Source organism: Acanthaster planci, linkage group LG11 (genome assembly GCF_054643075.1).
Source record: "Acanthaster planci isolate LZ-2023a linkage group LG11, COTS_SCS, whole genome shotgun sequence".
Classification (NCBI taxonomy): Eukaryota; Metazoa; Echinodermata; class Asteroidea; order Valvatida; family Acanthasteridae; genus Acanthaster; species Acanthaster planci.
In genome coordinates this window covers 244,847-268,809 of record NC_141787.1, presented here as the reverse complement: position 1 = coordinate 268,809, position 23,963 = coordinate 244,847, and the positions used below count along the sequence as shown (strand labels likewise).

Genomic DNA, 23,963 nt, shown 5'->3' with positions numbered 1-23,963 from the left:
GAGGAGGGGGAGAAGAAGGCGGCTTTGAAGAAACCAATCTGAGCGCCACCCCATGCCATTGACTACGCAAAGTATATGGGAGCTGTTGATAGACACAACCAGCTAAGATCATACCACTCCTGCAGCAGACAGGCCATGAAATGGTGGAAAAAGGTTTTGTACTTCTTGGTCGATACGGGACGTGTAAATGCCTTCATTTGCTACAAGTTGAATAGAGAGGAAGAAGGCATGTGATGCCCCACCGGCTTTTCACCATCAGTATCGCCAAGGCCCTCATTGCTGGCTTTGCAGAAGGTACGCCTGACCCTCATCAGCAGCATCGCCTGGCTCCGGTCCCCAAGGTCAATGGCCCCACCCACCAGTGTATCCGCCTCAGCAACTCATCCAAGATGTGTGTGCAATGCAGGAGGCGTGGACGGACGACCAACAAGAACAAACCTATTAGAACAAGGACTGGATGTGGAAGCTGCAACGTCCACCTCTGCAAGGATAGATGCTTCTTAGAGTTTCACTCAGCTTAAGTTTAAGAACAATCGAATCCCAGCTTCTCCAGGAAAATTAAAGTTGACCAGAAAAAAAGTTAGAATAACAAAAAACACAGGAATTGAGAAGTTACATGAAACTAAATGTAACGATTTGCTTCATTTTGAAAACTACTAAAAAATCAAATCTGAATCTCATATATTAGTTTGAAACAAATGCTAAACACAAAGATAGATCAAAAGAAAAGCTGCAAATAAATGTTTGTTTGAAACAAATGCTCAACAACAAGATTGATCAAAAGAAAAGTTGCAAATAAAATGTTTGTTTGAAAAAATGATAAACACAAAGACAGATCAAAAGACAAGCTGTAAATGTTTGAAACGAATGCCAAACACAAAGATAGATGAAAATAAAAGCTGTAAATCACATGTTTGAAACAAATGCTCAAGACAAAAAAAGAGCAAAAGAAAAGCTGTAAATAAATGTTTGTTTGAAACAAATGCTCAAGACAAAGAAAGCAAAAAAAAAAAGCTGGAAATAAAATATAAAAGATGGGAAAAAAATAAACAGTATGTGTGCCTTGTTTACTTGAAGAGGTTAGTTAGCCCCAGTTTAGTTCAGGTTGGGTCCTTGAGGGTTCTGTGGTATTTCCCCAGTATCAGCACTGTCCTATACTCCACATGGTAGTTCAAAGACAGCACAAAAGACATCCATCCCAGCAACTCATAGTGGAAGTGCATACACAGCACACAGCACACCTATTTTGCTTATCCTTTGGGTAGTGCATATGCAGCACAAGTCATTTTGTGCTGGCAACCTACCGTGTACACACTGAACCTGCGCATGTTTGTGTTCCATAAAGAAAACACATTGCAAAAGAATGACTGTGGGCACTCATGCACATTTGTGCTGTAAATTCATAGGAGGGTTAATGGCACAATGGTAATGGAAAGAGGAAACAAAGAACTAAACACTGCCTTAATGGCACAATGGTAATAGAACGAGGAAAAAAAGAACTGAACACTGCCGTAATCGCACAATGGTAATGGAAACAGGAACAAAAGAACTGAATACTGCCTCAATTCCCTGATTTACATCACAGCAGTAGCGCCCCCACTCGTCCGGAAAAGCTGACAAATTTTAATGATTATAGCAAGATACTGAAAATTGTGAAATATTCTCTAAATCTGAAAAATTCAGAGGACCTGATGTTTCAATCCAAAAAGAATCTTTTCCAAGTTATGTGTTCAAGTTTCCACCAACACATTGATATGAAACTGAACATTTGGTTTGCAAATATATGTTTGATCTAAAATATACTGAAATGCATGCAAGGTCTGAATATTTTGCGTATTCTGCTTTTAACATTGAAATTTCTGTTTTTGTCATTTAAATACATGCAAATGTCCAATTTTGAAATTGCGCAATCCTAACCTTTAAATATAAGTTCCGACATCAAATCTATCAAGAGGCCTATGGCCTGGTGGTTAGCTTGCTTGCTGCCAGGCCAAGGGACCCCGGTTCAAAACCTGGGGTTCCCAGAAAAGGGTTTTTTTTTTTTTTGTTTTTTTTTTTTTTTACTAAGTTTTTTAACAAAATTGTGCATGCCCACCTGGAATTGAACCTAGGTCCTTGTGCATAGCAGTTAGTGTCCTTAACCACTATGCCACAGCACTTTCTTGAAAAGATGTGCTCGTTTCTAAATCTTAAACCTTCGATTGTTTGGACTTAGAATATTTTTCAGCCAAACTGTGTACTGTAGATGGGCAAGGGTGGAAGTCCTGGGGGCTGGAAGCCTGAGAGGTGATAGGAAGGGAAGAGTAGACAGCTGAGGGCTTGGGAGTATCAGTATTAGAGCTCCGAGGATCCCATGGGTTGAAGGACATGGCTTCTTAATGTCAATGTTGCTACACTGTATTGGGTTTATTGTAGCCCATATAAGATTAAGACTAAAAGGTTCCAAGAGGGAACTTTATATAAGAAGCTTCAAAGATGTTTAAGACTGGCAGGGCTTCCAGGTAGGAGGAGGCTCTAATGTAAAATCTAAAGATGGAAACAGATGTACCTTAAACTCTGGCAGTGTAAAATGGTCCAGATTAGGAGAAGGGATAAGTGGCAAAGTACTACAGTTTAACAAATAGATATACATGTAAAAACAAGTTTTTCTGCTGGTTTAAATAAATGAGCATTTATTTCAATTGCAAATACAAATTAACTGGTTATAGCAATGTTTTATAGTAATAAATAGAGATTGATTTAAATACACACAAAGCGTTTTTGCAAGGTAATATTTTCAAATGAAACAAATTTCATATCAGTGCAAAAAGGTCCTTAGAATGCACTAAAAGGTGTTTAGTGAACAATATTGGTTTAGACATTAATTGTGGAAACAATTGGTTAAAATTTAAACATGTTGGCTGCGAGAAACTAGTGTTATGACTAAAAATAAAATATTTCTTTCGCGCACAGAGTAAGGCCCTATGAGTGTTTTCAAAACTTGCATTTTTGCAGTAATGACCTTTCAGCACTGAGCCAACAATTTGCGGCTTCCAGTTTTGTGATAATTTTAAGTGAAAGACTTTTTCTAATGCTCTGGCAATACAAAATGCACACAGAATTTTGTCCGTGGAAAAACTTTCAAAGATGAACGAAGAAATTGACTGGAGCAGGATTTGAACCTGCGACCTCTGGAACACCGTACCAGTGAGCTACATGTACCAACTGAGCTATCCAGCCCTATGTCGGTGGTTCTTCCCATTTGTCAGTATCTCTGTTCGGGGGGTGAACCTGTTAAAAGGGAGGTTCAGAGCAGCCACTTGGTTGACTGGTGCTGGTATTTTGGCTGCCTGAATGGGAACACCATTCAATTTTTGAAAGCATGCAATAGTTTCAAGTTTTTAGTCCTCAAAAGAACTAGTATCAAAGTGTCTAAAGTCTTTCCAAATGGTAATTATTTGCAAATTTTGAATTACATGTACATGTATATGTATAGCATCTTCATAAATGTAAACATGAATGTTTTTAAATTACCATTAATGTGAGTCAATGCATTACGATTTAAACAGTGGTCTTTCTTCTAAAGCAAAGTGACCAATTGTCTTCAATTTACATATTACCAGGGATGAAATTTCTCAGCTTTTTAGCTGATCTGAGCTTTTTTTGTTTTGGATTTCAGCTTTTTTCCTCGCTGACTGTGTACAAAAGTATAGGAGATTTTCATAGTTCAGCTTCTTTATGCCTTTTTCTGGCTGTTTTCAGCTGTTTTTATTATTGGTCAATCTCATCCCTGGATCACCACTTACGTCGTGAATAATTTGGATGTACATTTAAGTACAGTACAACGTCACTATACTGAACAATTTGGTATATGGAACATGCCTCTTGGCTCCCAATTTTCTGCGCACTTTTACTGACCGTCACAAATTTGCTTTAAATAAAAAAGAAAAACTTTTAGGACTGATGACAGTGACTCAAAAGTTAAGATGTCAATAACTCCGAAATTGGAACAGCCATATTATGAGCTCATGGCAAAACAGGCAGTGGCACAAGAGAATCTGTTTTACACGAACAAGAACACCCACGGATGTATGTGTAACAACTGACATTTCAACATAGGAAATAGCACCCTCTTTATTTTGCAAATGGCACCCTCTCTGTTTTGGCAAATAGTGCCCTCTGTTGCCAGGACTTTTCCCCTTTTTTTATGGAAATTAGAACATTTAGATTTTAGGCCGATGAAACTGCGACAAGTGGAACAGTACCAATGAAATCCAAAATAGTTGGGGGGTATGCTACACCATGCAAGCATTGTGTATGGACCGTGCCCTGTTCATTATACATGTAGCAGCTTTGTACTGTTTGCTAATATACACTACTCAAAAAAATTCAAGGATCAGACATTTGTCTCTGACAATCTCAGCCAGGTGTGTACCTCATTGACTTTACGTTTTGTACACTGAAGCTCAGTTCATGCTTGGTTGAGCACCATCGAATGTGAGACAATGCAACTGGTTAGTCGTGCTTCAGAGCCCAATTAGCTGGAAGGGTAAAAAAGCATTGGGTGATGTGTACTGCACAGGTATTGCACAACTTCAAAATGGCCACCTTTCACTCTCTTTGCACATAAATTAAGGATGGGATGACTCTGAGGCAAGGGGGTGAGAGACTAGGAGTGTCTTAGCAAGTGGGGGGGGGATTGACATGAATGAGACTGGCCAGTACTATACAACACTACTGTGGTAAAACGATGTGCACATTTGTCTCAGTTTAAGACATTTTGAGAAAAAGTGACTGAAATATTGGACCTCTTACCATTTTAGGTTTTGGGAAACTGTAAAGCTGTTTTTTAATGTCCTGACAACCACAAATTAGATTTTTTTGTATCAATCATCATTTGTACAGATATTATGAAAATGTGTGATTTGGGAAAGGTTTTCCAACAGATACAAGTCAGACATTGCATTATTTTACTGAATAAAAAGGGTCTCAACAGTTACATGTACTTTCTTCATGCTGAGATACATACATCTTGAAAGTGCTTCATTTCTGTGATTCAGAATCACAAGTAGTGCCCTCACATTACCAGAGTATACTCATAAACAGCGCCCTCACATTACTTGATTAAACCTCAGTTTTTTGTACATCATTTTAAGGGCCGTAGAGGACCTGGACAAGGTGCTGACCAAAGGGTTTTTGTAGTGTCGTGAGACTTCAGTACTCCGTAGTGAATATTTTTGTTTTGATGCCAGAAAATAGCCAAATTAAATGGGGCTCATTTTTTCTGATTATAATACCATTTGTTTTAAATTATTACTCACTACGTATGATCCTTTGAGTAGTGTTCAAGAGATGGAAAAAGTCACTAAGGTGGAACCAAGGAACTGCATCTCTGAGAAGATTGAGTCCTTTCCTTGCCTTTTTGTGAATCGATGCCTACGATTCTGATGAGGATCCCTCATGCAATCTTGGAAACTGTTCCTCCTCAGTGATGCAGGCGAGAACTGGCATCTATCCGAGTTGCTTCCTCTCTTTGACATTCTCACGAGTCATCTCTGTGAAGTCCCATATGGTTGCACTACACCAAATATGCACCCATAGAAAACTTGGCAAAATTGGACGGAAAAAGTTCCGCCTGTTGACTCTCGTGAAGAGGTTGGCCTCCATTTTTTTCACTGGAAATTCAAGATTATGGCCAAAAGATCACTTTTCGTTTCAATTTTATGGGAGTTAGCCACAAAATTTTTTTTAATTTGGTTTTCCCGAAGATACCTCCAAAAAGCAGAGAAACTACGCGCTCATTTCTGAATGTACATGTAGCCGCACGCCTCAATCCAAAATAGGCCAGGGGCTTTTTGGTAAAGAGACACACCGAACTGGAAACTATCAGTCCCAAATTCCGGATTTACAGAAACATTTCTATGATCCCTCCTTATTATGGCCTGTCTTACTGTAAAAATCCTCTGGGATCACAAAATATTAATGAGCTCGCGCAAAGAAATACAACCATTTGGTGGAATGCACGCATAGGATCTTGTCCTCCATCTTCTTTCTCTCCACTTTGAAGGAGGCGAGTGCGCTCTTCTCACCAGCATCATGGTCTGCTTCTCCTGGGGCATACTCACAGCTTTCATATGAGGAGGTCTGGGGAAGGAAATAATCACAAAAGGAACTAAGTTGGAGCAGAAATTGAGACCGTTCTTTAAAAAACATATAGGGTCCTTGTACGCTCCTTATTTTTACTCCTTTTATTTCATAACTAAACTGTTAGTGTCTATTGCTTTTCATCCATTTTCATGTCAGAAAATAAACTATGATAAGAGGATCCCTTCGACACTGCTGACGCATTACTTCTGAAAGCATTTGTGATTGTACTCTTTGTTAAAAATATTTTCCAGACATCCCTTGTGAGTTTAGTGAATCCAAAAGTGACATTTTTAAAAACTTAAAATTGTCTTTCCCTTTTCCTAACAGGTGAGGGTGCTGTTTTACAGTAATATTTCAAAGTCAGTCAGGGAAGACCACAAACCTAAAATATCTATGGACCAACAGCTCCTGCAGATATCAATGATTGATCCCGAAAGTGGGGGCAGAAATATTTCAACAGTGTGTACAAGTCTGTTGAGTTGGATACAAATCAAAAATTTTAGATGGTGACTGGAAATACTGTTAAGCGTTTACAACGTGGTCCCTTTTTGTGTTTTGGTTCAATATTTGTGAAAATCAAAGTGGATCCTTCTTTAAATAAGAGCTCTTAACACTCAAATTTTTCTCCATATTCACTGCTCACCTTCAAAAGCCTGAACAAATCCCCAAATTGTATGTGATTTTAAACTTTATTTTTGAAATGTTTATGAAACGCAGTTGTCAGTGCTCTATCAGATAAAACTTGAGAAAATGTTAAATTTGTTTTTCAAAATATTTACTAATGAGGAAACCCTCTGTGATTTATGGTGTAAAAACCTCCTTTAGCCTTGGTACATGTACCTCAACCTTACTGGTTGCTCTCATTCTCAAGGGAAAATTTAATTGAAAAAAGCAGATTGTGTGTCACTTATCGACCCCCAGAACTGAAGGGTCCGTACACTTCCATACAAACTTCAACTCATTCAACTGTAAACTAAGTCAATCATGTTTCTTTGAAAATTCCATGAACAGAATGTATTTTCATAATTCCGTGCATATCTTAAGCTTTTGCATTTGGACAATTAGGCTAAACAAAAAATTAGCTGTGTTTACAGTTTCTGGTTACCCAACCCAACCTTGAAAATCACATGGAACCTGTAACAAGGGTTTAATAAGTGGTCAAGCAGAATTCTGCCCTCTGTTGACCTCATCACATCTCATTACAGTACATGCATTATAGTGACATTGCATTCATGTCTTTTAGAGAGAGTTTACAGCATGGTGTAGAGCACGTACATGTAGACCTAGCACACAACGTAGATTGAGTTGAAATCTGTCTCCATTGTCTCTGTTTGAGTCAGTCTAAGACCCACAACTATTACAGAACCTATATCTTCTTATTTGACAAATCAATAAAATATAAAAACTTAAGGTGCCTTGCCTCGAGCCTAATTTTGTGTACATCGTCCTGTACATTGTAATGTTTAAATTTGTTTTGCATGAGATGGAAACCTCTTGCATGTTTGTATTTCAAGAACCAGCTGCTTTACTACTCAATCACAGTGCTGATAAGTAATATCGACGTGAACATGAAAAGTATTAATCTGACACTGACTTAGAACCGGTTACAAATATATACAGGCCCCCCCCAAAAAAAAATACACACCGTTATCCGACCCTAATTTCTTAGCCTATAAAAATTTAGAGTAAAAAAAAAATTTCACCCACCCAATTTATTTTTCTGTGTAATAGGAAACACACCTAATTTTTTGGTTGGCCTTAGCTAGACCTTTAAAACATACCAAAGAGCATTCCAAACCTTGTCATGTCCTGTTTTCCAATTTTGCACTTGCCGCAGCACCACAGACATAAACGCACAGACCACCGGTCTTACGCGGTAAAATAACAAAAAATCAACGAGGGGGCTTCGGCCAAGTCCTGGTAGCCAAGTTCTCATTGTTCGAGTCCGAGTCCAGAAAGTCTAAGTTCAAGTCCGAGTCTTTGAAAATCCACTGATCTCCACAGCAACTGACAACAACTTAACACAGAAGTTACTAGTATATCAGGAACCAAGCATTTTATTGACTTTCGTGTCAGGCTTAATACATGTAGGCTAACATACAGTTTGTAAGTTGTACAAAAGTGTACATGTAATGTTAGATTTCTGGAAATACCGGTACTTGCGTCTATATGCCAAAGTTTTTCAGTCTAGCAAGAAAAACTGGGATTTTGCCTTCTCATCTGAGGTTAATGATGCATCCAAGTGCATGGCCTTCCCTAATTACAAGCTCAGTTGTCAGTTGGCCTACAAGTGTAAATAAAGTGTACATGCAATGTTAGAATTCTGGAAATACATATACATGTACTTTTAATACATGTATGCTTAAGTGTGTCGAAACTAGCTTGGAAGATTTCTATTCATGCTGCAGCCATATGCCTGCCTTGAAGTTCAAGACGGTGAGACCGAGTTGACTTGGGACCAAGTTAACCTGCGGCGGTGTTGACTCGGCAGGAGCGAGTTGATTCAAGACCAAGTTGGTCTCAAATTTGGGATTTATATAAATAATTCTATGATCCCTCGTGATTATGGCAGGTCTTATTGTAAAAAATTTTTAAAAAGTGAGGTCACAAAATATTAATAAGGAGCTAGTGAGCAGACATACGACGCTTCAAAACTGTCTCCAAGTTTAAGACAATAATTCCACATTTTTATTTTAAAATGATTTGATTTGTGTTGTTTGAAATTACCAACCTATTTGCGTTATTTGGACAGTCAGTTTAGGCCTGTCTGGATGAATTCCTCCATCTGCCTAAATTGTGCCGATATTCGGGGGGGGGGGGAATGAGGCAAGGTGGAGGTGTAAGACTTGCCAGGCCAAAATAATTTGAAAAGTGAGGTGGGGGATAACGCTATGAGACACTATAAAAGGTCAATGTTCATGATATTGATGTACATATATATCTGCAGTATGTGTTGTACACATGCTGCATCTCTTATATACATCAGAAGGGCCTATCTGTGGCTTTTTATTGCTACGAAAAATTAGGGGGCTGTTTGGTGAAAGTTCATTCGATTTCTTCAAGTGATCTGGAGTGCCGAAAGAACTTTGGTGAAGGGCGTCAATGATTTGGTACTGTCAATCACACTCCAAAAGCTGCTCTCATTGGTTGTTCCAAGCTCCCACTCCCCGATCATAGGGTTTCAAGAATGGAAGGTGCCAAATTCAGTCTTTTTGGTCAATCACGCCGGTACCTCAAAAGCTAATAACTGATTAAGATTCTAGATTACAAGCGGCAAATAAGACATCAAAGGAAATGTGCCTCCATAAAAATACAACGCTCGTCGGTTACTTATCACTTGTTCTAAGACATCACTGAAATCAAATCTAGTCCTGTACGGTTTTCAACCACCATGCCTGTTTACACTCAAAAAAGGAGAAATTCTGGGAAGCCTGTGCCACTGTTTCCCTGCATAACATGTAGTAAAGAGGACGTTACATCTTGGCAGCATGCAGTGCAAAAGTGTCATTTACCAAATGCTAAAATGTACTAAAAGTGGACAAAATAAAAATTTTCAACAAGTTAATCACCCTCCTGGGGTTGGGTCCGAGTTGACTCAGGGTGGGTCCGAGTTGGTTGTAGGTCCGAGTTAGTATTGGGTCCAAGTTGGCATGGGTCCGAGTTGGCACGGGTTCGAGTTGGTTTGGGTCTGAGTTGACTCGAAACCCCTCCATGCACGTACATGTACCCAACTTGCTTGGGAGGGATAAACAATTTGTAAAATGTGTGCAAAATCTAAGTGGGCAATGGCCTACTAAAGTTGCTCACATCATTTTCACAGAAATGGGCCATGTGCATGTACTGTAGGCAAACCTAGTGTTGATCCTAGTCCTACTCCTAGGATTAGTCTCATGCATGGTCTTTTCCTTTCTCTATGGTCAAAGGACTACATGTACGCCTGAGAATTTTATTCCTGTAAAGGGTAAGTGTAAAGTACATGTAAGTGTGGAGTAATAAAAGCGAAATACATTGTACTTACTCCATACCACGTAGGTGTGCCAGCGATTCCTCAGAGATTTATTTCTTACGTGTTGTCTTGATGATACCATGGAGGAATAAAAACATGATGATACACAAAGTCGCTAAACAAACGGATTAAAACGACCACCGTGCGCTCAGTATACACACGTGCACGTGTGCCAACGCACTCAAGTGTTCTGTAAAAAGGGTTTTCGACACAGCTCGAGTTTTGAGTAGTGACGTCATGCACGGAAGTGCCTCACCCTGGCCGCGCCGGCTGTCTCTGAGGCACAAAACTATGCACCCGGCCGCGTATCCAAACCACGCAGCTGGAAAATAAAACCTGCCTTTTGCTTTCACTGTACTCGATAAACCAGTAAACAGTTTTGCTGTAATCGATGCTTTACAATTGATTTTACGCTTACAATTAAAACTTATAAACGAAAAGCATACTTTAGTAATAGGCCTTAGACTACTTTTTCTCAGCGGTAATTCAGTCCTGGCAGATGGATATTGAAGTTTAGCTCATGATGCGGCCACCACCAGGATTCGTTGCTGCAGTCGCCGCCCAAGGACACATGCATACGTATGCAAAGAGACATTCCAAGTCAGGAGCAGATCCATGGGAGGGGATTTAAATGTTCTATTTTTATTCATTTTGATCGGCCTACATATTAAGGTTTCAAATCCCCTAAAAAGCTTAACCCCCGAAAGGGGTCCATGCATGTTCGGTTGAGAACAAAACAAAGATGATTTCAACCAAATAACCAACTCCCCCCTGGATTATCTCCTGGACCTAAACCCTGGGTGTTGATGTGCTTAACAACATTTGCTGAAATAAAAACAACCTTAGATTATTTTGCAAGGCTTACACGTCTTACAAATTTTTGAGTATATTCTCTTCTAAATGTTCATCAAAATTGCAATCTGGGTACTGTACATCATAATCAAAATAAATTTCTTTTCAATCACGATCCATCGCTGAGTGAATCTAGATGAAGGTTATCACCCTAGCAGACTTTGAAAATGCTAACAAGGCTGGGGAATACCAGTATTATTAGACGGGACAATAATAAAATCTGCAATCTGGAGGACTTCAAAAGCCCCAAAAGACAAAGCACCTCGGAATAAATTTAAAGTAAGGAACCTTCTTCCCATGCTTAGGTGCTTGCATAAAGCAAATGTTCAATAGTCTTGTCCCCCAAAACAAATAATAATTTTTTTCAGTTAAATTATCCTTGAAGGGAAATGCTTAAATTTAAAGATGCCACATGACTGTAAATTGAAAAATTATTAATTTGCCCTTGCGCAAAGACATTTTGGAGAACCCTTGCTTCCTTTCATCTGCAATTCATTCTACTGAGGGAGATTAGTAAGAGTGGTTCTTAAGATGGATTGACTCAGACAGGGAAAACTGTTAATTTTCAATTTTTCACTCACCACCCCATCAAATATCCAATCGCTAGTGCTAAAGTCACTTATTTCAACACTCCCTTTGAAATCCAAGTATAAATTCTTTGTACTTCCATCTATATTAACAACAGTGATAATGACATTTTTGTGTCAAACAGAACAACAAATTCGCAAAGCAACATCAATATCAGGATAAATATAAAACTTTAAGTACACATGTAAGTATATGTAATGGAAATATTATTTTTTTTCAATATGTTTTAGTTTCCTGTGTGTTGAGTATAACTTCTGTTTTATCATTTTGGTTTGTTATCTGTTGTACTCTAATGTAGCTTTACTCCTTATGAATTTGTGATACATTTCGTATATTTATAATTTGTTAATTGTATTGTATTTTACAGAATATTTCCTGCTGATTTTATTTGTGAAATGCATTGAGATTTTATGCAATTTATATCTATTAATGTAGTACATGATAAAAAATAAATTCTTATTATTACACGTATTGTTATTAATACTGGGTATATATGAGGATTAATACACCACCAAAAACAAAATCTTACAGCAAGACTTCAACAAATCAATGGTACAAAGTGTTGATTTCTGTGAATCCCTTTTGTAAACAATGAAATTCACCTACATTCAAAATGATCAGTGGCAGATCAAGCATTTACAAAAAAACAGTTTAATACAAAAATTTGAGGGGGTGTAAGCCATGTGTGCCCCTCTGCACCCACTGCTCATAATGCATGGGCTCATCATGCCACCAATACGGGCATTTCACAATAGTGGGCCTCCAAGACTTTGCGACCAATGACCAATCACAATGTGCATATTCAAACGTGCACTGGATCGACAGATTTCGTGCACCGTGATTGGCCAACGCATTGCAAAGTCTAGGCAGTGCACTATTGCAAAATGCCCATATTAAGTTGGATTGAATAAAGATACCGTTTCTGATATACATGTACTTGAGAAACTGCAAAATAAAGTACAACAAATATGAACAATTTAAATACTGATGTGAAACTCTGAATAAACAAGCATTTCCTTTTGGCACCAATGTAAAACTTAATTTCAGTAAATTTCCTAAAGTAAAATGTTGTATACATGAAGATAAATAGGCCAACAGCTTGTACGAGGAAATAAGAGCTTTTCTTGAATACAATGCCATTAAAATGTTCAATGCAGTACACAAGTTTTAAAAAGTAAGGCAAACTAAAAGAAGAGAAATGTCACCAAGCTGAGGTGAAATTTCACACATCTGTTCTATTAAAATAGTATTGTCATACTGTATGTAAACAAGTATTTTCTTACATTAGCTGCACTGGACTAGAATTTCCAGAATTCCTTCTAACATCATTGGGCATGGATGGCGACATATACATTGCCGCCAATTAAAACTTTACAGCAATTAAACCTAAATGTACTGATAAAAAGTGATTATTGTAAATGCGTCATGTTGTTTGTTTAAAAGCAATTACATGTAACTTCATTTATACACAACTACATGTAATAATGTTGGTAGAGATAATGTGACTAGCCTGAGGCTCAGGAAAGACAGTCTGTGCATGAGACATCTCAATACAGTGGAATGCTGCTTTATGAGCCCTGAGCTGGACAAAGAGAGGGTGCAATTTTCTCCTTTGGAATGGAATCTCCTTTGGATGGAACTGAACTTTGCTGATACATGAATGACTGTGAAAAGCACATGCTACAGTCATATCGCTACCAGCAAAATGAACACTCCTGACCAACATGGCTCTGTTCAACCAATGAGGGGGTGCTTCTGCTCAAGGCAGATAATGAACACCGTTAAACTGAACATTTTGGAAATACTGAACATCCCCCTTGGCTAATTTTCTATGCACTTTTACTAAATATTGCACATTTGTTTTAAATAAAAGATACATATTTGGAACTGATGATAACTCAAAGTTTAGGAATATCGCACTCATAATGGAACTACAACCAACTTGTGGCACCGTCTGTATCGTTAGTGGGTAGCATCCATCGCATGTAATGTGCGTGTGTCCAGGCAGCCACGTACATGCAGACTGGCTGCCGAGTACATATATGCACAAATGCTATGCAATGAGGCAACTCGGGTATGGATAACTGTGTATGATAATCCCTGCAAAGCCGGGAAATTTGAACTAAAAAACCACGAAAACAGAAAAGAAATGCACAGGTAGAAACTGGCATTTGTTACACGACTTGCAGAAATCATTGATAACTATCATGATAGTTTTCATCATTTTAAAAAATGCTTACCTGACATTACGTTGCCAACCTCTGACATGTAAATAATTACGCCTTCAGTGCTACTGTATTTGAATGGTTTCCGGCACGGCCCATTTATTAATAGTGCCATTTTACTAACAGGAACCAGTGTAACCCTTCCCACATGTCACATACAAGCGACAACTCAAGGAAAACTTGATTGCGTTGCAACTCTACTTCCAGTGGGGACTACCCGAAAAGTGAAACATGAAAGGAGATTATTAAACAATTTTTTCAAATGGGGAATTTTCTCTGTTTTCACTTTTTGAGTGAAGGTTTTGGCCCAAAATCCTTTTAGCAAAACATTTTGTAGGGTGGGTTGGTTTGAATATGGATGGGAGTTCATAACAGGTGCGTGCATCTGTGACTGAAAGTCACCGTACCAAACAACTGCTACACCGAACATATTGTGTGCACACTGTTATGTTCATTATAGCAGCATTCCAGTTGTAAAATACGCTATGTACAAAAACAGTTTAGAAGATTTACTTAAAAATACAAAACCCTTGTCATGCACAAGTTATATATTGTGTAGATGTGCATATTTTAAAGGTGAATAAACTTGGACACACACATAAGATGCTGGAGTTGTCTGAATCTAATTTTTGAATGAAGTCATACTTAATCCACCATCAAATGCTGGAGTTCTCAGTAACAAGGTCTAGTGATGGACGAGTGGATTGTAAACAACATGACCCACAATTCTTTCTTCATCCTGTGTAAACAGGAAATACAAAAAAAAAAAATTACTGTACGTTTCTTGAGATGATTGGATAATGTGTTATTTTCCTTGTTGCTCAATATATCTTTACTCACCCTTTGGTCAATATGGTAATGATCTTCGTCTCCAGTGACTACAAAAGGTCTAACAAAATCATGTCGGCCCTGCAAACCCTGTGATTTAAAAAGGAAAAGTTTCCTTATCATTTTATGATGAACACAGCTTGAATTGCTAACTTCACTTGATGAGTTGTACACTAGTGCATTACAAGCAATCTTTCACCTCCATTAACTTGTGACTGCTAGTTATCAAACTTGGTCGTTTGCTATAAATGAAGAATGAGACAAAAAAGTACAGAGTGAATATCATCTTCGTTGGTTTCTAGACTGTTGTCCAGTCTGTTCTGGTTTGCTGGAATAGAAAGTAGCATAATCTATCCATACAAATGAAGTATTACTGTAATATTACCTGCTGTAAGTAAGGTGAGTGACTCATGACGTTCTTTAGACGATTCATTCTGATCTCCTCATCTCCGAAGTTTGACATCTCATACCCATCATTGTGATAGTAAATATCATCATTGTATTCAGAAAGGCCATGATTAATTCTTGGAATGCCAGACTCTCTCCAGCTTTGTGTGGAGTAGTGGCGACCTGCTTCATAACGATGTCGCATTACCAAACAGAAACACAGAAGGAGACCTCCTACTGTGAGCAGTAAAAATGTACAGGCTACAATGATGAGAATGATTGCAAGAGTTGACAGATTACCTGCAATAAAAGAAGATGGAAGAAAGTAAAAAAATATGAGTGAATGGCATTTGAATATGACCAGTTATATTGCTTCCATTGCCTGGCATGACTTCTGACCAGGTATCAGTTGTAATCATGCACACATTATAGTTGATGCATATATACACACAATCTAAGATTTCTTACCACTGGCTGGAGGTTCTGTTGTCGTTTCCGTTGTCTCTGATGGAATATCAGTGGATACCTTAATTGCTTGGTTACAACGTTCACCCGTGAAGGATGTCGCACAGCTGTCAGAAAAGAACCAATACAAAAATTGTTTGTTTTGGTTGTAGCACGAACATTTGTGGCAAAAATTTGTAGATTGGCTTTTTAACCACTTCCAGTCGGGGGCTCCGGTACCGGAGGCATAGGCCTTATATTCGTGGCTGGGGTCTCCGAAATTGGAACTTTACTAAAAAAAAAAAAAAAAAAGTTGCTGGGCATTTCTTAAACAGTTTGGTGCTGTCAGTTAAAAAGTTAAGCCATCATTGGAGGTAAATAAATTGGTCTTAGGCAATAATGGGTTGCTGAAAAACGAAAATATGAAAAAACAGCACGGCGGTGCATATAATGGTTAAAAAAAGCACCCGGCAGCAAGTGGTTAATGAATTATGAAAGAGCCCAGATTCCAATATTTACTTTAAGAATCTGGCATGAGGAGTGATGCAAAATTCAGCGTGGTTGAAGGTTACGCCATTTAAATGTCAACTTTATCCTGACCTCTACTTTTAAATTGAAGTAGGGTTGCAGGTTAGTTAAGCATCTTCTGGATTTTTTAGTCTGTCTTTGTTTTCTGTTACCTGCAGGTGTAGCTGAACATAGCCGGGTAGTATCCAGACCTAACACAGGATGTTGCACCATTCCCACAATAGTCTGGTGGACAATCTTGAGTTGTACTTATGCCTTAAAGTGAAATATCAAGAAAACTGTAGTTCTTCTTTAGAATTATAATCTTCTGAAATAGCCCCTTCACAATAAACAAGGACTCTTGTAATACTGTCAGAAGATATTATTGTTGCCAAGTCCAAACAAACTTGGCTCCATTTCTATGGTGATAAAAGCAGTTTCTAATAAGAAATTTGACAACTGGATTTCTAACAGTAATCAATACATTTGGCTAATGACAAATCATTTGGAGCATTGATACTTTTAAAGTTGATTTACAGCAGTCTTCAATCACGTTAATTGGTGCTTGGGCTTGGAACATCATGAGAAATCATTGCTACTAGACTTACTAGAGACTTCTATTGCTGAGGAGTTGAGGAGAACTGTCACAGTTCCATTAGTAAGTTGGTCAGTATTTAAAACTCTCCTCACATCACTTTGTGGAGGAGTATCTGGGTATAGCAACACCATAGAAACAACTAGACTGCCATCTTGAATGCGGAAGCCATTTACAGATTGCACCCTGCTAGTTGATGGGTCTTTCTTCAGTTGCATCCTGACCTGCTCAAAGAAAACACGACTCTCAAGTAATGTTCATTCTAGAACGACTGAAACACTTTGGTAACTAAGCAATCTTATTGTACCTGGTTAAATGTAACACAATGCAAAAGCACAAAGGCACATCATAAATTCTCCGATAAAGAAGTTCCAACACCATAACATCAGGCCCCATTTCATGTACCTGGTTTGGTTTTATAACACTAAACTGATAAATATACGGTATTGCAAATCTACTGGCCTTGTGTTATACCATATCTTTCAAAGTGAACATTTTTTTTTCAATTATGTTTACTATGGTAGTAATCTCAGGCTACAATATCATCATAGTAGTAACAAACTGCCAGCTTTAATCATGTACATGTGCTTTCCAAAAAATAAAAATGACAACAAAGACTTAAACTTGCCCCAAACAATCTATTTTTCTGCACATTGAAAAACAGAAACTTACTAGTTGTTCAAAGGTAGCCATTCTTGCTCTGAATGCAGAAGATGTTGGATTAATATACTCCAACCTGTACGTCTCATTCAATACTGTTATTTCTATTATAAGCGAGTTTGCACGTTGGTCTGTCAAACAAAATCAGAAAAAAAAAGAGCAATTGCATGCAATTTTCCTGGGAGAACTGATTGGCAGCTTTGTTACATTCAAAATTTTTTTAAAAAGGTCTGTGTATATTATATTTAAATCATGTCAATTCATTAACAAGTTTACACTCTTGACCCTACCCTCACAAGTAGTTGTATTCATGAAAAAGCCATCATGTATACGACATTGGCATGTGAAATTGCTGTTAGCTGGTAGACAGTAACGTCCTGTTGAGCTATCTAAGCACTGGTCCCCATTCAAACACACATTCTTATCTGGAGACAAAAAGCGATAGTAGTCATTTGAAGTAGAAAACTGCCAGCAGTCATCTTCTTTCTCTGTGCTTTTGAACAAGTCTGAAAAAACATTAGTGCAGACTAGCACAAAAAGTATGGCTTAACTTACACAATCAATTTAGTTGGAGTATAAGGCCGAGTTCGGAGAGCTTGTTCTTGTATTTTCACAAACTGCTCAATTTGTTGTTCATTAGTCAGCCGCTCGAACACCAGGAACGTACAACCGGTTATTGTTGGTTGTTGCATGCATCATGGCGGCATCCATGCACGTTCTTTCAGAGTGAACTTTGGAAAGCTGGGCTGAATTCTTTTCTATTTAAAAAGGAACATTCATGTCTTTGCTATGGAAAATGATTATTGTTAATTTTGTAAATTTCACATTGTCTCCGGCTTTGTGAGCCATCTCGATATTTTTTGTGGATGTTCAAAAATCAAAATCTCATGAGTTTTCCTGTGTGTTCCTGTAAAACCCTGACAAGGAGTTGGTGCATGATCCTATTCCGGGAACAGTGTACTTGAGTCGTGTTCCCGCCGTTTGAGCGTGAGAACAAGAGATCCGTTTCACGAACAGGCCGCCCGAACTCGACCTAAAAGTTGCACTGAATACTGTGAAAATGAATTATTTGATGTACTCATTGTGTTTGATTAAAGCTCGTCATTGCTGTGTTATATGAGATACATGTACTTACAACTCTGTTTCAGAAGGTAATGAAAAACTCGTTTGGCTACGAGAGAACTTAAAGATTTTTATCTGTTTCTGACTAGGAAAAGACAAAAACATTTTCAAAATAGTGGGCGGAATACTTCAACAACTGTTTAAAGACTGCTGTAATAATGAAAAGAAACAGCTGTTGTAAAAAGCTGTTATCATCCAAGAAATTTAATAGAATTAAACACCGTGTAGCAATGTAACATTTCATGAAATCGAATGCAAGTATAATGTGCAGCTACAGTACTGCACAAATTTGTAGCACAAGGCACACGGTTCAAAGTTATGCCACGTTTTATGACATTGGCTGCAGTTGATCTAGGGAAGACATACTCAACCTGAAAATGCACACAAAATTTTTTTTAGGCCTATTTTAAAAAGCATTCCATACAACTGTGATGTGTCAGGTACTAAAAGAAAGCTTTACCTTGACAATACATTCCTGACCAAGTCAGCGGGCAAACACACTCACAATATTCTCCATCAAAAATGCCTCCATTCATGCAGTTAGATTGTGACAGTGGGCAGCCTACATTGAAGAAAATGTATCGGTACTTATGGACTTTGGATTTTTTTATTTTTCACTTGACTTTTGCGAATGAAGGTGCTGGCTCAAAATCCTAATGAAGCAACATTTGCAATTGGGCAAGCTGTGTTTGCCACATGTTTGAAGTGGTTGGCAGCAGGGAACAAGTGCATACCAAAATCTAAAAAACACTAACAGCCGCTACAACAAAAATTTGTTCATTATAGCAAAACAGTACAGTAGTCTTGATAGAGGTATAACAAATAAAGTTGTCCAAATTGAACATACATGTATCTTCATCTGGGCAATACCTGTGCTAGTTGGTCTTCCTGTGATCGTTGGTGTCTCTTCTGTCGTTGATTTCCCTGTGGAGGTAGGTATCCCTGTGGAGGTAGGCGTCTGTGTGGTAATAGGTGTCTCTGTGATAGCTGGGGGCTCTGTCCCTGTGGTGGTAGGTGTCTGTCTGGTGGTTGATGTCCCTGGGGTGGTAGGTGTCTCTGTAGAGGTAGGTGTCTGTGTGGTGGTTGGTATCTCTGTGGAGGTTGGTGTCTCTGTGGAAGCTGGCAGCTCTGTGGTGGTTGACAGCTCTGAGGTGAAATTGAAACTTGTTGTCTTAACTATATTTCCAGTAGGGTGAGGTATGTCGATTTTGGGGAAAAAAAAGAATATTCAAAATGAAAATGCAAAACAATTTTCTCTAAATTATCCAGTTTTCAAACTGCTAATGTGCTGTTTTCAACACTTTCAGGTAATCAAAAGGCTTTATCTAATTTTTTTTATAAGAAAACATCTATGACACACCAGGATACATAATAAGGTTAATAGGCTTAAAGTAATATATGCCTGTTAATATGTTAATATGCTTGTCCCTTTGTGATCGAGAAAGTCCCAGCTGACAGGCCTCCATGTTTTTTCCAGTAAACTTTTTAGCACTGCAGGGTTTGCCATAAGGACTGGATGCTTACACCAATATTTATGTGCACATGGCTAAGAGATGTATGTTGGCATAGTGGTTCTTTCCTCGCCTTCAATCTCAGCGGTCCAGGTTCGATTCCCACCTCAGTCCACATGTGGATTGGGTTTTCAGTTACAACCTGATTCAGTGGGTTTTACCCAGAATATTCCTTTGGGGTTTTCCTCCCACTTTTAAAACCGTAATTGCTTTTTATTGTCTCCTCTTTACAGGTTTCTTCAGGCTTGCGAGGTACAGCGCCTAGGGCACTGTTCAGGAATCCTTGGTGCCATTACCAGAAATAAACAATAAAAATTAACAACAATAAAAGGGCTTATGCCTGTGTGAAAACAAACAATTAGGAAATGAGCACACAGTGGCCAAGATATCACACCTCTTAATAACCTTGATCATTTACACATATTGCTTATCATGTCAACAACTAAGACTTGCATACACAGATCTTTGGAGGTTTAAAGAATTTGAAAAGGGAATACACATTCATAAATTCCTGGGACAGTTTCTATCCCTATTGGTCAAAACGTATCACGTGACAGTGTATTAACATTTGATAAAGCCCGCTGAGAAGTGATAATGCCTGCTGCGTAAATCATGCACTGGCACATGGATACGACACAGTTTAATGGGTTCTGATTGGTCAGGAGTCCGTGTGTACACGATGCACCATGCTCATGCCAGGTTCATTGAAGGGGATTCTATTGGACAATTTTCAAAAGGAATATACCATAAAATGGACGGGGCTGTTTGGGAAATGAAAGTGAAATTTCAGAACAAAATTGTTGGAAATCCATCACACTTTGACTTCTTTTGACTCTCTGAATTAAAAAGTATTGCTCAGCAGAACGAACGCTGATAATGCCCTTGACAGTGGCTCGGGCACTGGTTGTGTCCATTCTCCTCTCAGTGTAAAACGCATGCTTAAGACCGGCCAAGCACACACTTATTCCTTATTAAAGAACACCTACATGTATGTGGTCAAATTGTGCTATCAGACCAGGATTAGAATTTCTAACACATTGAAATAGGACCAGTGTCCCAGTATGTGGGATAAACGTGGTGAAGTCTCATACACTAACATCTGTCATTTCATAAAGTAGTAAAAAAAGGTTTGCTAAAAATCAGAAAAAAAATCTTCTTGATGAAAAATAATACAGTTGCTCTTATTCTTTTGCTGCAGGAAATGTCATTTAATTAACAAATTGGACTATGCAAGGGTATTTTTTTCTAATTTTCAATTCATGCCAGGACAGAATGGACTCAGACCAACTGCTAAACAGTTTGAATAAAAGCTAAAGGAAGCAACTTCACAAAGTTTTACTTAAATGTACTGAAGGTCAAAAAAGCCATGTCATAACACATAATGTCTGTAAAATTCATTTCTCACATTTGTGGCTAATTACTCAGACAGACTAAAACAAAGTTTCTTTAATATGTTAAACACAAGAATATGTAAGCTACAAGTATGACAGCAAATGCACTGCTTTTATCACCACAAGTTAATTTGTTTATCTATTGAAACTTGAAGGTTGCATACAAACGTAACTTCCATAACGATTGAATTGCCTATAGAGGAAGTGTCCGAGTGAAACAGCCCAACTGTATGTGTTCAAACAAACCAACTTGCTTGGGGTTTTTTCCTCCCACCTCTAGCTACAACTGTAACTTCTTCTCATTGTCTCCTCTCTACAGCTTTCTTCAGGTTTACATGCTTCAGAGAATAAGGGGCATTTAAGGAATCTTTTCTTTCATTACCAGAAAGACTTCACAAAAATAATAAAACTTACCAATAATCCATATGTGTGACACACAATCACATATGTGTGACACACAATGTACTGATACTAAATACTGCCAAGAAGAGTTCATCACGACACGTGGTTAACTTATAACACTGTCAACAAAATATTACAATCTCTTGGAAAATGAACTTTATTTATCGTGAGCCATTTGGTTACCACTTGAAAGATTACAGAACACAGCAATATCCCGGACAAAATGTCATGTTCTTTTATTACATGGTACCATAATTTAGTAAAAATAATAAAACGCATCCTGTGACAAAGGGTTCTTATTTTTTCTGTATTTCTGAAGATTAGGTCATGGTTGTTGCATTGCATGTATTTGTTTGCCACTGGGGCACTCACATGGAATCCTCCACTAGATATATTCATAATAACTGAAAGTTGTCAGAAATGAAAACATAAATACCCACCTTCCGTCAGGCATATTGTGTTGGAGGGTGTTCCCTCTGTTGTGGGTGGTCCTGTGGTGGGGGGTGGCTCTGTGGTAACTGGGGGTTTGTCTGTGATGGCTGTTGTCTCCATGGTGGTTGATGTGCCTGTGTTTGTTATTTCTGTAGTGGTTGTCTCCTCTGTGATGGATGTTGTCTCCCTGGTGGTTGGTGTGCTTGTGTTTGTCATCTCAGTTGTGGTGGTTGTGTCCTCTGTGATGGATGTTGTCTCCATGGTGGTTGATGTGCCTGTTTTTGTTATTTCTGTAGTGGTTGTCTCCTCTGTGATGGATGTTGTCTCCCTGGTGGTTGGTGTGCCTGTGTTTGTCATCTCAGTTGTGGTGGTTGTGTCCTCTGTGATGGATGTTGTCTCCATGGTGGTTGATGTGCCTGTGTTTGTCATCTCAGTTGTAGTGGTCGTCTCCTCTGTGATGGATGTTGTCTCCCTGGTGGTTGGTGTGCCTGTGTTTGTCATCTCAGTTGTGGTGGTTGTGTCCTCTGTGATGGATGTTGTCTCCATGGTGGTTGATGTGCCTGTGTTTGTTATTTCTGTAGTGGTTGTCTCCTCTGTGATGGATGTTGTCTCCCTGGTGGTTGGTGTGCCTGTGTTTGTCATCTCAGTTGTGGTGGTTGTGTCCTCTGTGATGGATGTTGTCTCCGAGGTGGTTGATGTGCCTGTGTTTGTTATTTCTGTAGTGGTTGTCTCCTCTGTGATGGATGTTGTCTCCCTGGTGGTTGGTGTGCCTGTGTTTGTCATCTCAGTTGTGGTGGTTGTGTCCTCTGTGATGGATGTTGTCTCCATGGCGGTTGGTGTGCCTGTGTTTGTTATCTCTGTTGTGGTTGTTGTCTCCTCTGTGGTGTCTGTTGTCTCCATGGTGGTTGGTGTGCCTGTTTTTGTTATTTCTGTAGTGGTTGTCTCCTCTGTGATGGATGTTGTCTCCCTGGTGGTTGTTGTGCCTGTGTTTGTTATCCCTGTGGAGGATGATGTCTGTTAGCAGTGGTGTAGGTCTTGAGACCTGGTTTCAGTCTCAGAGACCTCTTTTGGGGACCTTGGTCTTGGTCTCGTCCTATCAAAGTCTCCGTCTTGGGAGGGTTGGTCTCGGTCTCGAAAGTGCTGCTTTGGGTCTTGGTCTCAGTCTCGGATGTCAAAGTCTCGGGTCTCCCCCTTGAGACCTGTCGAGACCACATCAAAATATGCACCTACATGTACGTAGCTACCACTTATGAATACACTCGCCAGCTGACCTCAGCAAGAGTCATCCAAACATGGACGTAAATATGACACCATAATGTTAAATTTTTCATGACTAGTCAATGCAGTATTTCCAGCATAGGAAACAGCCTTGAGATTTTGTGATATCATCAGCTTCAAGAACTTCAAATTGGAGAAACGTCAGGGCAGTGCCATGTCAAATGAATTGGCAGTAGTGGTTTGGTTATAAGAAGTACATGTACAGGGAACTGAAGGGGAGCAGAAAAGGGGTAGGGAACACTGTGCACAAAGCATGATTTGCATTAAGACTATTTGATGTGACGCTGTTATGTAAAACAAGTTCACAAGTTTTGGAAGTAGCACCACACAAAGCATCCCTCACTTAGCAACATGGAAGCATCAGTCTTATCTGCACCAGGTTTGAGTGCTCCAGTTCAGCATGTATTCTAACACAGATAGAATAACAATGTATCCCCACTGAGTTAGAGTTTCAGCTAAAATCCTTGAAACTCTAACGCTTAGTGGAAAGAGAACCTCTCATGTTCTCAATTGCATGTGGAGGTGGAAAGTATGTTAAACCTTATGCCATTTTTCTTTCCCTCATTTGTCATTTCAATAAATCGAAATCTTATTTATATTGATTTTTTT

The 23,963-nt window shown here is 38.7% G+C and overlaps 1 protein-coding gene across 13 annotated transcripts in view; it reads right to left on the bottom strand.

Moving 5' to 3' along the window:
- Positions 1 to 2,643: 2,643 nt before the first annotated feature.
- The window catches only part of LOC110988493 (uncharacterized), a 43,252-nt gene continuing 21,932 nt past the window's right edge, over positions 2,644 to 23,963 (bottom strand). For 7 of the 13 annotated variants that reach the window (XM_087143465.1, XM_087143475.1, XM_087143472.1 and 4 more), the window contains 12 exons: positions 22,085 to 23,074; positions 19,211 to 19,516; positions 18,801 to 18,902; positions 17,509 to 17,643; positions 17,231 to 17,349; positions 16,572 to 16,782; positions 16,137 to 16,239; positions 15,481 to 15,584; positions 15,011 to 15,312; positions 14,638 to 14,715; positions 10,145 to 14,536; positions 2,644 to 6,123 (listed from right to left, as the gene is read on the bottom strand). In XM_087143465.1, coding sequence (XP_086999591.1) covers positions 14,483 to 14,536; positions 14,638 to 14,715; positions 15,011 to 15,312; positions 15,481 to 15,584; positions 16,137 to 16,239; positions 16,572 to 16,782; positions 17,231 to 17,349; positions 17,509 to 17,643; positions 18,801 to 18,902; positions 19,211 to 19,516; positions 22,085 to 23,074 — 2,504 coding nt within the window. In that variant the 3' untranslated portion in view covers positions 2,644 to 6,123; positions 10,145 to 14,482. The remainder of the gene's footprint in view (positions 6,124 to 10,144; positions 14,537 to 14,637; positions 14,716 to 15,010; positions 15,313 to 15,480; positions 15,585 to 16,136; positions 16,240 to 16,571; positions 16,783 to 17,230; positions 17,350 to 17,508; positions 17,644 to 18,800; positions 18,903 to 19,210; positions 19,517 to 22,084; positions 23,075 to 23,963) is intronic. The other 6 variants (XM_087143466.1, XM_087143468.1, XM_087143469.1 and 3 more) reach the window with 6 other exon arrangements.